Source organism: Helianthus annuus, chromosome 4, assembly GCF_002127325.2.
Source record: "Helianthus annuus cultivar XRQ/B chromosome 4, HanXRQr2.0-SUNRISE, whole genome shotgun sequence".
NCBI classification, from domain to species: domain Eukaryota; kingdom Viridiplantae; phylum Streptophyta; class Magnoliopsida; order Asterales; family Asteraceae; genus Helianthus; species Helianthus annuus.
The window spans coordinates 188343593-188359393 of record NC_035436.2 but is presented as its reverse complement, the minus strand read 5'-3'; the positions used below and the strand labels follow the sequence as shown (position 1 = coordinate 188359393).

The 15801-nt window shown below is 37.9% G+C and overlaps 1 protein-coding gene across 1 annotated transcript; it reads left to right on the top strand.

Annotated features, from left to right (window-relative positions):
• The first annotated feature begins 11575 nt into the window (after positions 1–11575).
• On the top strand, positions 11576–12909 carry LOC118491173. The gene is made up of 3 exons (XM_035988698.1): positions 11576–11722; positions 11817–11879; positions 12453–12909. The coding sequence occupies exons 1-3, from the start codon at positions 11632–11634 to the stop codon at positions 12815–12817; spliced, it is 519 nt and encodes a 172-aa protein (XP_035844591.1). The 5' UTR covers positions 11576–11631; the 3' UTR covers positions 12818–12909.
• The last annotated feature ends 2892 nt before the right edge of the window (positions 12910–15801 follow it).

The window sequence follows — 15801 nt, the reverse complement described above, 5'->3', positions numbered from 1 at the left end:
GACCCATTCAACCCTTAAAACCATCATTCCATTAAAACCATAGAGAGATCTTACATAGTCCTAAATTTATATTAAGCTAGATAAGAAAACACAAGAAGCATTAAACCATGGAGTTCTAGCCTACACGTTATTTTAATTAGCAAAATTTACAAGAAGCTAGTAGTCTTGGTTAGATGTGGCCTTATAGAACTCCTTCTTCCGGGTGTGGCTTTCCTCACATGTCGGCGAGCCACTCCTCCACCTCCCTTGGAAGGAGAAAAGAGGGCTCATTAGCGTTAGTTTGAGGAGTTGCTATTTCCACCGGGATCTCTTGTTGATGTTCCATGGGAGGTTCCGCCGGAATGTCGACCCACCCGGTATGGTTATTTACTTCAAGTGCTAGGTTCCAATCCTTTTGAGGAAGGACCGGTTCCATTGGGGGTGTCACAAGAATATTTAACCTCTGGTGCAAGAGGTTAATCTCTTGGAAGCTACTCTCAAGTCCCACCGTAAGATTGTTAATACGGTCGATTAGGACCTCCTCTACTGACGTCATTTCGTCGAGAGCCTACCTTAATGCTATGACATAGTGTACAAGCGTAGCTTCAATGGAGGGCCTCCTTCCTCTTCGACTGTTTGATGAATGCACGGAAGATGTTTCGCTATTTTCACTTGACATTCTAGGAAAAATAAACTGAAAATAGTTTATTTGCTGAAACAGTAGACCGGACACGGCCCCGTGCTCATTGAGCATGACCCCGTGCTCATTGAGCACGGCCCCGTGCTCATTGAGCACGGCCCCGTGTTCATCTTTCTGCAGAGTTTTGGAGCAAGGAAACTTGAAGTTTTAAGTTATTTTCTAAACTTGTGGGGTCTTTTTAAACATTAGTAACTTAAAACAATGTTATACAACATATTTTTGATAAGATTCCTTGAACAAAACTCAACAATCCCCACCACAAAGCTTGAAAATTCAAACTTTAATGGAGGTTCTTGGAGAAAGATGAGGAAGAAGGAAATGGTTAAAAGAGGAAAGGACAGGATGGTTTGTTGGAACCTTCTTTTAGAACATACCTAGGATAGTTGAGAGAAGATTCCTTCAAATCTCTGTCCCAAGATGGTCCAAATGTGCAGAATTCTTGGCTTCATTTATAGAAAACGACAGCAGCCTGGACACGGCCCCGTGTGCAGATAGAATTCTGACACAGTTTGTCCGTATTCTGACGTAAGGGTCAGAAGGGAATCTTTTGGTGAACACGGGGGCGTGTTGGCTGGACACGGCCCCGTGTCGAGAGGCTAGTTATGAAGTTTGTCTAGTCTTTTTAAGGAACTTTATCGTATCAGGTGGTTCCTGACTGGTTGGAACAACCCCAAAGTGCCTAAGATACCTTAATTGTCCTAGACTAAGGCGAGAACGCAAGAGGTTGTCGGTGAGGGTAATTCCTATTTTTATTCTAGGTGGACAAGTCCAACCCTTTCCCGGGCTCTCGTTAAAGAAGGTATATGCCGAATCGCTCAGGTCTATGTATGCACCAAACAAAGTCGATGGAGAGTCCTTCACGGCACAATCGGCACAGGGACGACTATCGTCCAAGTCTTTGCTAGGTATGAAGGCATTTTTGGGAGCAACGAGGTTGTTGGAATGCAATCCCAACATTTCTTCATGGTCATCGTCTTGGGGTGGATTAAGGAAATCCTTCCTAAGCTCTTTTGACCAATTTAAAATTAGATCTTCTAGTTGAAATAACTCGTCAAGGAGCATTTCTCCTAGAATATCTGGCTGGGCGCATTCGAGGGAGAGATAGTGATTATTTTTACTTTCGCCCCTCTTAAGGTTATAGGGAGACGGTGGGTCTATGTAGTGGGGCCTATAATTTAGAAAGTAACATTCTAATTCTTTATGTTTGCCTCCACATAATTGACACCACGTACCATAAGAGTGCCGAAAGTAAAAAGAATTACCATCACTCATGTTTGTGTCAGAAATTACCAACCGCCGGGATCTAACGGTTCTGTTTTCAGTAAGTGAATCTTGGGCACGGGGGCGTGTTGAGTGAGCACGGCCCCGTGTTCAGCTTACTGTCTGACTTAAAACAAGATTGTCAGTTCCAATGATTGAGCACGGGGGCGTGTTCAGCGGGCACGGCCCGTGCTGAGCTCTGCAGAAGCTGAAAAACTAAGAAAATCCTAAAAAATTTAAAAGAAAAATAAAAATATGATTAGGCCGTTGATTCCTAACTTTCTTAAAATCCTTGTGTCCCCGGCAGCGGCGCCAAAAACTTGATGTGCGTGAAGTGTGTTATATTTTAGATGTATATTTTAAGCCCTTTTTACACTTTTAGCCAAGTTTTAAATTTATAAAACACGATAATTACTAACACTAAACACACATATGGGCAAGTGCACTCATCGTGGACGTAATATAGTGTTGGTAAGATACCGAGGTCGTCCAAGGACACAAGAGCTTTTAGTACCGGTTTATCCTCAACGTCTAACCAAATCAAAATGTTAGAAAAAGATTTTTAAACTAAGAAAATAAAACTAACTAAATGCTGAAAAATAAAATAAAAATAAAAACAGATAGACAAGATAAATCACTTGGATCCGACTCGTGTATTAGTATAACCTTTGATTATTTTCGCACTTTTGCACTTGTTTAATAGATTATCTTAGTTATTGTAGTAGGCCCCTCTTTTGAAGGCGACGTTACCCTCAACCCAGTAGTTTGAGTCAGCAAGGATACAATCCTAAAGGGTCGGATTATTGAAAGATAATGAATTAAGTTATTAATGCAAATTATGGTAGGCCCCTCTTTTGGAGGTGACGTTACCCTCGACTAAGTAGTCTGAGTCAGCAGAGATACAGTCCTAAATAGCCGGGTTATAGTATTAATAGTAGTTAACTTATGAGGGGGTCAAAGAGTTTGGATCCCCGCCATCCAATACCTTTAGGTATTGAAGGAGATCCTACTAAATTTGACCCAGGTCCCTTGCAGGACCTCTAAACGCTGAACAAGGGCAAGACCCTTACCAAACCGTTCCCTTAACCCCCGACCAGGTAGCCAACATACCTCCATATAGACCGTGGAGATATGAATGGTGAAAATCTTTTATTTTATATAGACATTAAAATAATGCCAAGACACCGCGGACAAACGATAAGGAAAAGTCACCTTCAACATAAGCAACTAGTTATTAAAGTCATTAATACAAAACCAAGTAAAAAGTGCAAAAGATTAAAAATAAAAAGTATTATACTAAACACTTGTCTTCACCAAGTGATGTAAGAGACTTAGGCAAACATGGCCTTTGATTGTCAAGAACTCTTACGATCAATCTTGGATCCTGAGACGACTCACACACTCTATGATGGACAATGGATGATGGTGGTGGATGATGGTGTTGTGATGGTGGTGGGTGGTGGATGAAGTGTGAGAGAGGTGGTGTGCCAAGGGATGAGTTGCAATGAAACCAAGCACTCCTATTTATAGGCTGAACAGAAGGCTGGGCACGGCCCCGTGTCCGCTGGGCACGGCCCCGTGCCTGTCTGACAATCTCTCTCCTCATTAATTGTAATTCGCAATTACAATTAATGCGCCTGCAGTACTTTCGCCACGCCCCCGTGTTCACTGGGCACGGCCCCGTGGTGGGCAATAGAAGCTTCTATAGGTTTGTCTTATCTGCTGCTTCTTGGGCACGGCCCCGTGCTGGCTGAGCACGGGGCGTGTTCAGTCTTCTGCCTTCTCTGTTTTGCTTGGGAGGATGCTGTCGAGGGGTCGGGCAATCCACTTATGTTCCTTTTCTTGTATTTATGTTAGATTTAGCAGCCTTTTTGCTTCTTTTGTTAATTTGAGCTCATTTAATCCTGAAAATACAAAAGGAAGACAAAAACACTCTTTTTCCAACATTAGTACTTAAAAAGGGTTAGTTTTATGCCTCATTTGATGTAATTTATATGTTGCATTTTACACACATCAAATATCCCCACACTTGAATTTTTGCTTGTCCTCAAGCAAAACTCTTTAATATGTGGCTTACACTCCCAGAAGTACACTACTTATTACACCAAAACGTCCACGCGTATCATTGTTTCTTCGCATAATATAACAAAAAAGTAGTCAACGACACTCTTAAAAACTCAACATGCAAAGCTACCTTTGAGGCGCCAGTTATGGAGCGTTAGGACCTCATCACCTACTATGTAAAATTATGCATGTTGGGCAATGCTTATCAAATATTGAGTCAGACCTTCCAATATTTTGTTCAATGTATTATCACTTAATAATACACATATATCAAGTCCCAATCGAATAATCAAATACAAGAACAAGAACGGATGGAATCACTCTCCAAGAACTTTTATTATAATCAAGAAAATATAACTCAAAAACTTGATTACAATAACTCATAAACCATAACTCGGTTTTTCTCTAGTTTTGACTCTTTAAATAATGTCTAACCCTAACATGGTTTATATAGGTTAAAACTAACTTGATGGCCAAGACATTACCAAATATAATTATAATGTAATTAGGAAACTTAACCAAGTTAACTTATTTGTCAAATTCGGTCCCTCAAGTTCACCGACTTATGGCTTGATCTCCTTTGTCACCCTTTCCTATCACCGACTTGTGATGAGTAGAGAATTACCGCCAACAATATATTCATCTAAGATACTTGTTTAGCTAATGACGTATATCATATACTATGGGTTCCATGATCTACAATTAAACACATGTAAACATGCGCGCACACACGCATTTTGTCATTGAGATTTTAGTTCGAACTGTAAGTTGTTTGATCAATCTAGCTTATAAACCATACCAAACAAAAAATATATTTAGAATTATGTGCACTTTGAATCCAGGCATTATAACACTCGTAGAATAATGGTTTGTACTATACCATATTTCTAGAATATTTCAATCCTCTTACGCAACATTATATTTTATACAATATTAAAAGACAAAGTCGGTGGGTTTTCCACCGGCTTTGTCTTCCTGACCCTATACTTTCACGATGTAGTAATTTTAGCCCCTTAATTTTGATACCTTCAAAGTTTCATAAAATGGCAAATTTTGTCCCTAAGCCTTCTACTTTGAATTTCCAAAATCACTACCTCATCTTTCAAACTTTACCAGCACCAACCCTCTACTTTGGTTTTCCACCATCACCTCCTTAGCTCTTACATATTTACGCCACCAACCCTCTTCTTTTACATTTCTACCAACACTCTTTCATCTTTTACACATTTCCGCCACCACCTCTATACTTTTATACTTTATCGCTTTTAGACTTTGCTTTTTTACCCCTTGCACTATTACTCCATTTTTACACCCGCCCAACTTTAAAAAATTGCAATTGTAACCCCTAGAGTACAACTCCTACTTTTGCAAATGCCAATGCATTGTGTTTTACGAAATGTCGTAGGCATTGTGTTTAACACTTTGTGTCTACCTTTGTGTTTTGTAAGAATCATGTTTTATCTTACTATATGTTTTTACTCATCGCGCACCGCTGCAACGCGCGACGGGCAAAATACTAGTATCTTCTTAAAAACAAAGGTAGGTGGCAAGACCACCGACCAAAACACCCCTAAACTTTGAAATTAGTCATTTTCACCCCCTACATTTTGGTGGGGTTTCCCTCCGGCCATGCCACCTCCTTAACTTTGTGGTTTTTACACTTTTAGCCTCTCCAATTTGTAAAATGTCACTTTGACTTCTCAATGTTTCAAAAAGTTCGGATCTACCCCATGTACATTTTTACTTTAAAAAAGTCTTACGTTTTTACCTCACCACAGTTCCAGCACCTCACATTCTTCCCAGCTTTAGACAAGCTTTTCCCACGACTCCCACTGCTTCTGTTTTTACCTCTTCCCCTGCTAACACTGAGCATACCAGAAGTAGATCCTCCATAGTGTTCCTCCGGCGAACGTCTTCACCCAAAACACTATCCCGGACCCGATCAAACTTCAAATTTTTAGTTCCAGCAGTTTCAGTGACCGTTGTCACAAATCCTGACCAACTATCAGGTAAGAAAGATAACAAAACCACAGCCTGCGTGTCATCATCCAACTTCATGCCCACAGTTGCTAACCTGGACAAAATTGAATTGACCTCGTTAATGTGATCAGCAACTGAACTGCCTTCGTTCATTCTCATATTAAACAGTTCCCTCATCAAGAACACCCTATTACCGGCAGACGGCTTCTCATACATATTTGATAGAGCTTCTAACATATCACGAGCAGTTGTTTCTTTCATGATATTAAATGCAACGCTCCTCGTCAAAGCCAATGTAATTTTACCTCTTGCCTTTTTGCCTTTGAGTTCCAAATTGCCTCGGCAGCTTTATCCATTACAGCAGGTTTTTCTTCCAGTACCATATCCAAATCGCATTCACCAAGCAACGCCTCTATTTGCATTCTCCACCAAGCAAAATCAGTACCGTTGAACTTCTCGATTCGGAACTTCCCGTCTTCAGCCATAGCAAACGAGAAAACCCAGAAAAAAACCACAAGGAACCAAGCAACCGAAACCCGAGCAACTTTCAATAAACCAGAAACCCGAAGTACCCGAACCAATGACTTCTCTTGCAAACCCGAGCGTAAAATCAGCGAATAACCAGGGTTCAAGAACCGAAACCCTAATCGCCAAACACCCCAAAACCACCAGATCTCCAACAGCAAACCCTACGGCGCAAACCCTAGACCTTACGAGCCGTAACCAGAGAATAGGTACGGGCCGTAAACAAGTCAGCGGCGATGGCAGCAATAACATATCAAAATCTCTCGTCCAGCTCTCTCTCATTTCCTGCGATAACCGTGTGAACCGTGTATTTAACTGAACCTTTGGCTCTGATACCACTTGTTAGGGGTATCGGATCAGAGTAGGCTCGAGCGAAAGCGGAACAAACACACACACACACACACACTAGCAGAAAATAAAGAACACGAAAATTTACGTGGTTCGGTTACGTCCACGGGTTGCAACTAGGGTTTTACTTTTATTAGATGCTCACAACTGTTTTCAGAATGACACAGACTACAGTTACATAATAGGTATTTATAGAACAAGATTAGGGTTTCCTACTTGGTCAACAAGTTACCTAAGTGGGCCTAATAACTAGGGCCGGCTAACCCTAACTAGGGCAGGCTAACCCTAATTAGGGCCGGCTACCCTAAAGCCTACGAACCCAACAAGCCTAAATTCTGATGTGAAACTGCAATGAGCTGAAAATGTTTGTAAACGTTTTAAATGTGCCTACTTGTTACCAAAAGGTGTCGAATGTTACTAGAAACATGAGTAGGTGACAATGAATGTGTTTATGGAATAATATAATCATATGCCTAACCTTACCTAAACAAGTAATTGCATGACAACGTGATTATGTGGCTATGTGTTAGACTACGTGTAGGAATTCATAAATCAAACTAATTGAAACGGTAAACCTATCATGATGAGATTGACATTCCTGCTTGCCTTTCAAGTTTACAACCGAGCAAACCCTAAGGTTAGTTGATAGCGCTATTAGGTTTGACAAACCTCACACCGTGTTGGAGGCCGGGCGTGAACTTCTGACCTCCACTCTTGCATTAATGTTGATAGACATTAATGAGGGCACAAATGAAAAGTCAGCAATCGGTAAACAGTTTAATCATGTGATGAGGGTTAGCTACCCGAGTCATACTTAAATAAAAAACATTGTGAACTTTACTTTGGATAAAACTTAAATTTTGTGAATTCGCCAACTTTATTGTTGACACGTAGTTGCATGCTTTGCAGGTTAGTAGGTACAACTATGGACGGGCATTGCAATCGGCTAAAGTGGGTAGTTCGTTAAAACTTTATATTTTGAACATTTATTAAACTTGTGGTTTTGACTTTTTTGATGGGTTTTACTTTATTTTTCCGTTGCAACATAAATTGTGTTTTGGACAACTAAACTATATCGCTAATCATGTTATTAGTGAAGTTTTATGATTTTAAACATGGTTGTAAAAATCCCGACTAGTCTCCGATTAGTCGCCGATTAATTACTAATCGGAGGTTCAACGGTTAATGGCTGCTTAATTGCTAGACGGTGAATGGCGGTCCTATTCTGGCCAAATTTTGGCGAGACGTCGGCCATATTTCGACCAAACCTTATAAATTCCTTCCAGTTACTTAAAAAATGGGTTAATGAGGGGTTAAAACATGTCTACTTTAGAAAACTACATATAAAAATGTGTGTATATATATAGAAACAGGATCAGGAGAAAACGGTAGAAAGTGTGAGAACAGTGAGAACGCTTCCTGGCCCAACACGTGTCACGCCGCTTAGAGAAGGGCGGAGGGGCTTTTTTGTCCTTTCATATTTCTTTTTTTAAACGCGTCTCACATCCCGTTTCCATTTTTTGGCGTTTAATAAATACGCCGCATTTTATTGTTTGTATATCAGGATGATAGTAAATATTTTGGCGTTTTAAGTATGTTTTGGCGTTTTTATTGTTTTTTAAATCCGGATGCATGTCTATGATTTAAAAAACATCAGTAATTTTCTTGATGTTTCTTATATCAAGTATGATACAGGTTATAATTTGACATACAATTATAGCGTTTTGAAAAGATAAATAAATTCAGTTTTTCATGTAGTGTCTTTTAATATAATAAATGTTTGGCAATAATGTTACCGTCTCTTCATTTTACTGTTTAGCAATTTCTGTTTTCGTTCAATTTCATCGGTGAGTTAGTGTTGATTTTTCAGTAATACCTTGTTTGGCGTTTTATAGCAACATCGTGCTTTGCTAGCATCCGTTCTCTTAGGTTTCACGCTATCAGTCGTTTTGGTGTTTTTGGCGTTTTATATTAATTTTTTTTAGTAGAGATTTAGATAATAAAATCAGAGAATTAGATAACAAACAATAGAAATTGAAAAAAAAATATAATCTAATTTCTCTTCCAAATCTTCACTGTCATCAGCCTCTTCTACTTTAACCTTTTTTTGGCGTTTTGAACCTGTCTTGAATACCTTATGTAGATCCTTATTTTCCTTCATAACGTTCGTCTTCATTAAGGGGTAAAAGTCTTCTTTTCTTCGTTTTTTCATGATATTAATAAAGTAGCCGTCTTTTCAGTTACTCTGTGTATTTTTTACTGTTTTTGTGGAGGTTTTTATGGTCTTAGACATTCCATCTTCCAAATTTGGCGTTTTTTATGGCTTTAAGTAGTTTTTGGTGTTTTTTTTCCCATTTTTAGCTTTTAATAATACTTCTGCAAATTACTTTTATTATAGGTTGGGAGTTTTTGGCGTTTTATTGCATTATGGCGTTTTCATAATAATTATGAGTGTTTTGGCGTTTTATTAATATAATGTTATTTTTTTTATTCTAAGTTGAAAAATACATAACAACCAACAAAAAAGAAGAAAATTAAAATAGAAACAATTCATCTTTCAAATCTTCTCTGTCGTCAGTCTCTTTCTTTTTTGAAACATGTTCACTGGCGGTTTGGCTTAGTCCTGCTTGTGTTTTTGTGGTCGTTTGGGAAGACAAAATGACATGAGTTTTTTTGTTTGAATATGTATCTTCAAACAACTCATTAGTGTCATTTGTCTTTTCATGCCATTATAATATTCATCAAGAACAAAAAACAGAAAATGGCATAAGTCTGACCCCAGCATTTTTTTTGTTTATGATTTGTCCATCTCATGCAGCAAAATGTTATTTGAGTCACAGCACCTCAGGGAAGAATGCATTATTCGAATCTTTGGCGTAGAACAATATTTGAATATACAAGAAACGATATTTGGCATTTTTGGCGTTTTACTGAGGGAATAGTGTGTCTGAAAGAACCGTAGAAAATATGGCGTTTTTTGAGTAGTTGTGTTTGATGTTTTGGGGATGTTGGCGTTTGTAAGTTGAATGGTATATAATAGAAAATATGGCGTTTCAGGTTCGGGGGGGGTGTTTTTATGTTTGGGATGTTTTTTGTTTATATAGCGATGTGTTTTGGTCCGTAATGGCGTTGTATTCATCAGTATGGCGTTTTGGTATAGAGGTGTAAAGACGCTTTTACCCTTAATGAGGCGCGTCCATGTAATAAAATTGATGTTATTTACGAAAACGCCACCGCGCCAATCTAGTCCATAGATTGTTTTAATCGGACGATCGATAAGCATTCTCACCGTTCTCACACTTTCTACCGTTTTCTCCAAATCCCGACCCTATATATATATATAACTAAAACTTACGTATAAAAATCTCGATCTAATTAATTCCAGTTAATTTCGATTAATCCCGATTAATCGCTGGTCGGTACCCCACCGCCCGACTAACGCTTAGAGATTCTTACAACACTGATTTTAAATAGTTGGTTCAACATGATTAGTGGCTAGATCCTGGTCAGTCACACGCCTCGCGGTAAAACTCCGCATGTGGAAATTGAGGGTGTGACAGTATAGAGGTCTTGTTTTTCATTCATACTCTCTCATATGCTGAATCATTAAGAGCTGAATGGAACCATTAAGAGGTGGTGTTTTAGTGAACCAAACACACCTATCTCTGACCGATTCAGAGGCAGCCTCTTAATGGAACCATTCAGAGGTAAACGAACAGCCCCTTAGTCCAATACGGGACATTTCACATTTGTATACTTGCAAATCAAAATGTTTGGTTTGTATAAAGGGTCAGAGTTGTACTGCTGATTTTCTCTAAGGTATGTTGATGGTTGGAATCTTATTCGTAACAAAATGTTATGTGTGAGTTAGGGTTTTACCACAATGGTCCTCCAGGCAATGGGTTTCCTCTGGAATTGGTGATGGGTTGGGTCACCAACTCTGAAATGTATTACCCCCTCAAATGCATGTGCTTGTACGTGTATCCTTACTATAACATGATCAGTAAAGTACAACTAACGTGGGAAGGTGCTAAGCCTCAATTTACTTGCCCAAAACAAACACCAAACGAAACAACTACCTTTTCCTCCCAAAGGTACACTACTTGTTACAACAAAACCTCCACACATATCATCGTTTCTTCGCACAATATAACAAATAGTAGTCAATGACACTCTTAAAACCTCAACATGCGAAGCTACCTTCGAGGCGCCAGTTATGGAGCGTTAGGGCCTCCTCACCTACTATGTAAAATTATGTATGTTGGCCAATGCTTAACAAGTATTGAGTCAAACCTTCCAATATTTTGTTCAATGAGTCACAATCGAATAATCAAACACAAAGACAAGAACATATGTAATAACTCTCCAATAACTTTTATTATAACCAAGAAAATATAACTCAAAAACTTAATTACAATAACTCATAAACCATAACTCAGTTTTTCTCTAGTCTTGTCTCTTTTAATAATGTCTAACCCTAACATGGTTTATATAGGTTAACACTAACTTGGTGACCAAAACATTACCAAATATAATTATAGGGGGCGGTTCCCCTAAGAAGCCTATTTTGCCTAAGTTGCCTAAGAAGCAATCTACACCATGTTTTTAAACAACCAATGGACCAGATTAAATCCCTAATATTAAACTAGATAAGTAAACAATTAAAACGCGCGGGGGTATTTTCGCCATAAACAAAAAAATGGTACTGGACAAAAAGGAAAGCAGTTATTGACGATTCAAAACAGTTCTTCTTCACTCTCTCTCAAAACTTCCCAATGGCTAAGAAACGTCCCCTAAAATCGACAATAAGAGAGACGAAAATCGAACAAACAACAACAAAAACAGCATCAACGATGGATTCAGAGAGTACGTTCCATTTTTTTTTTTTTGCATTTTGGTGTATTCGTTTCAATTTTGTACGGTTTTTCTAAGTTTCTTCGAAATCAAATCGATTACACAGGTTCTAAGAGATCTACAAGAAGCCAGAAGCATAAAGAAACAAAACCTGATGACGATTTCGAAGGTTTGTTAAGGATCTGTAAACGAACAGATTTCTAGGGTTTTAATATGTCTAAACTGATTCATGTTCTGCATTTTATAAAACAGATCCATCGTTGTGTTTTAATGAAATAGTGCTGGTTTATTTTTTGTGCTGGTTTATTTTATGTGCTGGTTTAACCTATGTGCTAGTTTAGTGTTTTAGAAATATCTAGCACAAAGTTGTGGTTGGTTTTCTGGTTTTGAAATCGGTGCTGGTTTAACTTCCGTGCTAGTTTAGTGTTTTTTAAGAAACTAGCACAAAGTTCTAGTTGGTTTTTTGGGTTCCAAATATGTGCTGGTTTACTATCTGTGCTAGTTTACTATCTGTGCTAGTTTATTGCTTTAGAAGAAACTAGCACAAAGGGTTTAGTGTTTTCTAGTAAACTAGCACAAATTCTAGTTGGTTTACCGTCTGTGCTACTTTAGTGTTTTAGAAGAAACTAGCACAAGTGGTTTTTTTGGGTTCCAAATCTGTGCTGGTTTACCGACTGTGCTACTTTTAAATTCAGGAGATAAGTAATATAAGTTTCAGTTGCTTTTTTGTGTGTGAAAACAGAGCTGTACAATCCCAAACCACTACAAATTGTACAACCAGGAGAATCAATCCCTACTTTTGATAATGAACCTTTGCATCCCATTCCACTAAAAGTTGTAAGACCAACAAAAAAGGAATATTATATGAGTCCGAAATTTTGGAATGAAGTAGCAATCTGGGGGCCAAACTATACCAATCATCCTACTTCTGGTGGTGAACCTTCAGATCCCATAAAAGAAGAGATTGATGAGAAACCTGAAATCTCAGTTGTACAACCCAAAAAAGAAGAAGATGATGAAAAACAAAAGATCCCCATCCTACAACCTAAACATGAAGAAGATGAGGAAAAACCTATAATCTCAGTCAAGAATTTTGGAAGGAAGTAGCAATCTAGCCAGCTCCTGCTATGATCATCATGTTTATGTTGTTTGTTTTAGTTTTCTAATGTTATCAATGTTGTTATGTATTATGATCATGTTTTTCTGAACCTTATGTAACAATGATGTTTTGAATTATAAAAATCATGGTTTATTATGTATTAAATGATCAAAATGGTACTGGTTATTGTTTTTTTAATATATAGTACACTTTATAACTTGTGCTGGTTACTATGTTTCTTCTGAAATTACTTGCAGGCTCATCAGACAGTGACTTCGAACAACCGGAAAAGAAACAAAAAACAGCACTAAAAGTTGTTGCCACAAACGTTGAACCTATACGATCAACACTTTTCAAGGAATTTGATAAGAAAAAAAGAATTAGAATCAGGAACAGCCCAAAAAACCTTGCTGAATTCATGCAAGTGTTATCTGACGAACAGAAAGCAGAAGTAGATAACATGGGATTTGAAAGCATGAAGAACTTTGATATAACAAAAATACCAACTGATCTGGGATACTGGCTCACTAACAATTATGAACCTACAATCAACACACTGAATCTAGGTACACATAATGTAGTGATAACACCTAACCTAGTACAAGAAGTTCTTGGCATACCAATGGGTAAAGTGAAGGTTAAGGAGTTGAGTAAACCATCAATGAGTGATCCAGTTGTTGCAGAGTTTAGAAATCAATTTGAAATTGATGATGAACTGCCAAAAATGCATCATATTATTCATGTTGTGAAAGAACAGAAGGAGAGTGGAAGGCTATTTCAACTGAACTTTCTTGTAATGTTCAACTCAATAATGGCAGAGCTCACACACGGTGGCAACGTCAACATGAAATTCCTTACAACATTGCAACCTGATGTAGATATTAAGGATGTTGACTGGTGCAGCTACGTGATCGACTGCTTGAACAGAAAGACAACAAGCTGGTTCCAATCTAAAGCAGCACATTACATCGGACCGATAACATTTCTAGTGGTATGTTGTAGTTATCTAAAAATGATTTATATTTATTGTTTTTTATCAAACATAATAACAAAAACTAACTTGTAAATCAATCAGTTGGTTTATGCGCATGATACATACCAAAGAACAAATCCAACACAGAAGATGATACCAGCTGTAATGTATCATAAAAATGATACAATTAAAAAGCTTGGTCCGGTGGTGAAAAGCAATAAAAGAAAGAGAAGTGAAAAAGATGGGAAACCAGCACAGAAACTCACCTTGACAACACAAACACCTACTCAAAAGGTGGTGAAGAGTAAGAAGAAAACAAGTTTGAAAGCAGCAACAACTGGTGAAAAACGAAAGAATTTGAAGGTAAAACTGAAGATAAAGAAAAAAGCACCAGCTGAACAACCTCTATCCACATATCAACAAATCTCAAAGGAAACTGATGAAGCTAGAAATCATTACTTTAGTGACTTCCCAGAATCTCTAGACATTACACAAAGTTTGGACATTCCACAATCCCAGGAAAAACTCTCACAAATTCCACCTACAAATCCAACAAGTGGAGTGGTAATTTCTATTTTATTGTGTTTATCTATAGTATTACTGAAAAAAGTGTTGGTTTAGATGGTTATTGAAAAAATGTGCTACTTTTATGACATTTGTTAAAAAATGTGTTACTTTTATGACATTTAGTGTTTGGAATGTTAAATTGTGCTAGTTTATACCTAGTATATGTTAGTTTAATGTTAGAATTTGGAATGTGAAATTGTGCTGATTTATGTGCTAAAGTGTGCTGGTTTAAATGGATTATAAAACTGTGCTAGTTTGAAATGTGCTACTTTTATTGTAAACTTTTATCATGTGTATGTAAAAATAAAAATGGAAAATGTGCTACTTTTACAATTTGTGCTACTTTATAAAAAGAATGTGCTACTTTTACAATTTGTGCTACTTTATAAAAAGAATGTGCTGGTTATCTTTTCAGGAATGGATTTGTCTGATAAAATCCAAAACAAAAGAGCTGGACATGCATGTCAAAGAAACACACGAAATGATTGCAGAATGTTTAACAAAGTACAAAGGTGAGGAGGTTGTGGATGCTGTGGATGAGTGGAGAAAAAGATTGGTAGTATATGGTGAAAAGTACAATTTCGAGAAGCAAGAATCAGAAGCAGGGAATGAAGAAAAGAAAAAAGGAGGAAGTGGAGAGAAGACAGAAGGAGGGAATGAAAAGGAAGAAGGGAATGAAGTTAAACTTACCCAATCACAAAAAAAAATGGTGGTCTCACAATTTGATTCAACTCCTTTCAGAATCACCAGTTCAATGTGGCCAGAGATTATAAAAGAAATAGAAAAGGCAGAACAGGTAGCAAGCAGCAAAAAAGATGGTGCTGATCATGGAGTTGGTGGTGAAGAAGAAAAGGATGCAGGTGGAGAAAAGGTTAAAGATGGTAAACCTGATGGGGAAACAACAAAGAAAGGAGGTGAAGATGCTAATGAACCACCAAAGGGAGAAAGTGACACTGCTGGTCAACCAGCAAAGAAAGAAGGAAATGAGGCTGCTGGTCAACCAGCACAGCAAGGAGAGGTTTTTAAAACACCAGAAAATGAAACCAAAAAAGACAGTGAAAAACAAGAATTCATAGGTGAAGAAGAAAAGGATGCAGGTGGAGAAAAGGTTAAAGATGGTAAACCTGATGGGGAAACAACAAAGAAAGGAGGTGAAGATGCTAATGAACCACCAAAGGGAGAAAGTGACACTGCTGGCCAACCAGCAAAGAAAGAAGGAAATGAGGCTGCTGGTCAACCAGCACAGCAAGGAGAGGTTTTTAAAACACCAGAAAAGGAACCCAAAAAAGACAGTGAAAAACAAGAATTCATAGGTGAAGACCTAAACGCCGGAGACCAGAAGAAAAGCAAACGTACAACTCACCCTGCCGAACCTTTATGTTCACCATATATGCAGCGAGTTGTACAAATAAAAACAAAAACTGAAAAAATTGAAGTAAGGATAGCCGAATG

Coding starts and splice junctions, on each gene's coding strand:
- LOC118491173 (XM_035988698.1), top strand. CDS start 11,632: ATGGCTAAGAAACGTCCCCTAAAATCGACAATAAGAGAGACGAAAATC. Junction 11,723..11,816: donor ATCAACGATGGATTCAGAGA/GTACGTTCCATT, acceptor TCGATTACACAG/GTTCTAAGAGATCTACAAGA. Junction 11,880..12,452: donor ACCTGATGACGATTTCGAAG/GTTTGTTAAGGA, acceptor GTGTGAAAACAG/AGCTGTACAATCCCAAACCA.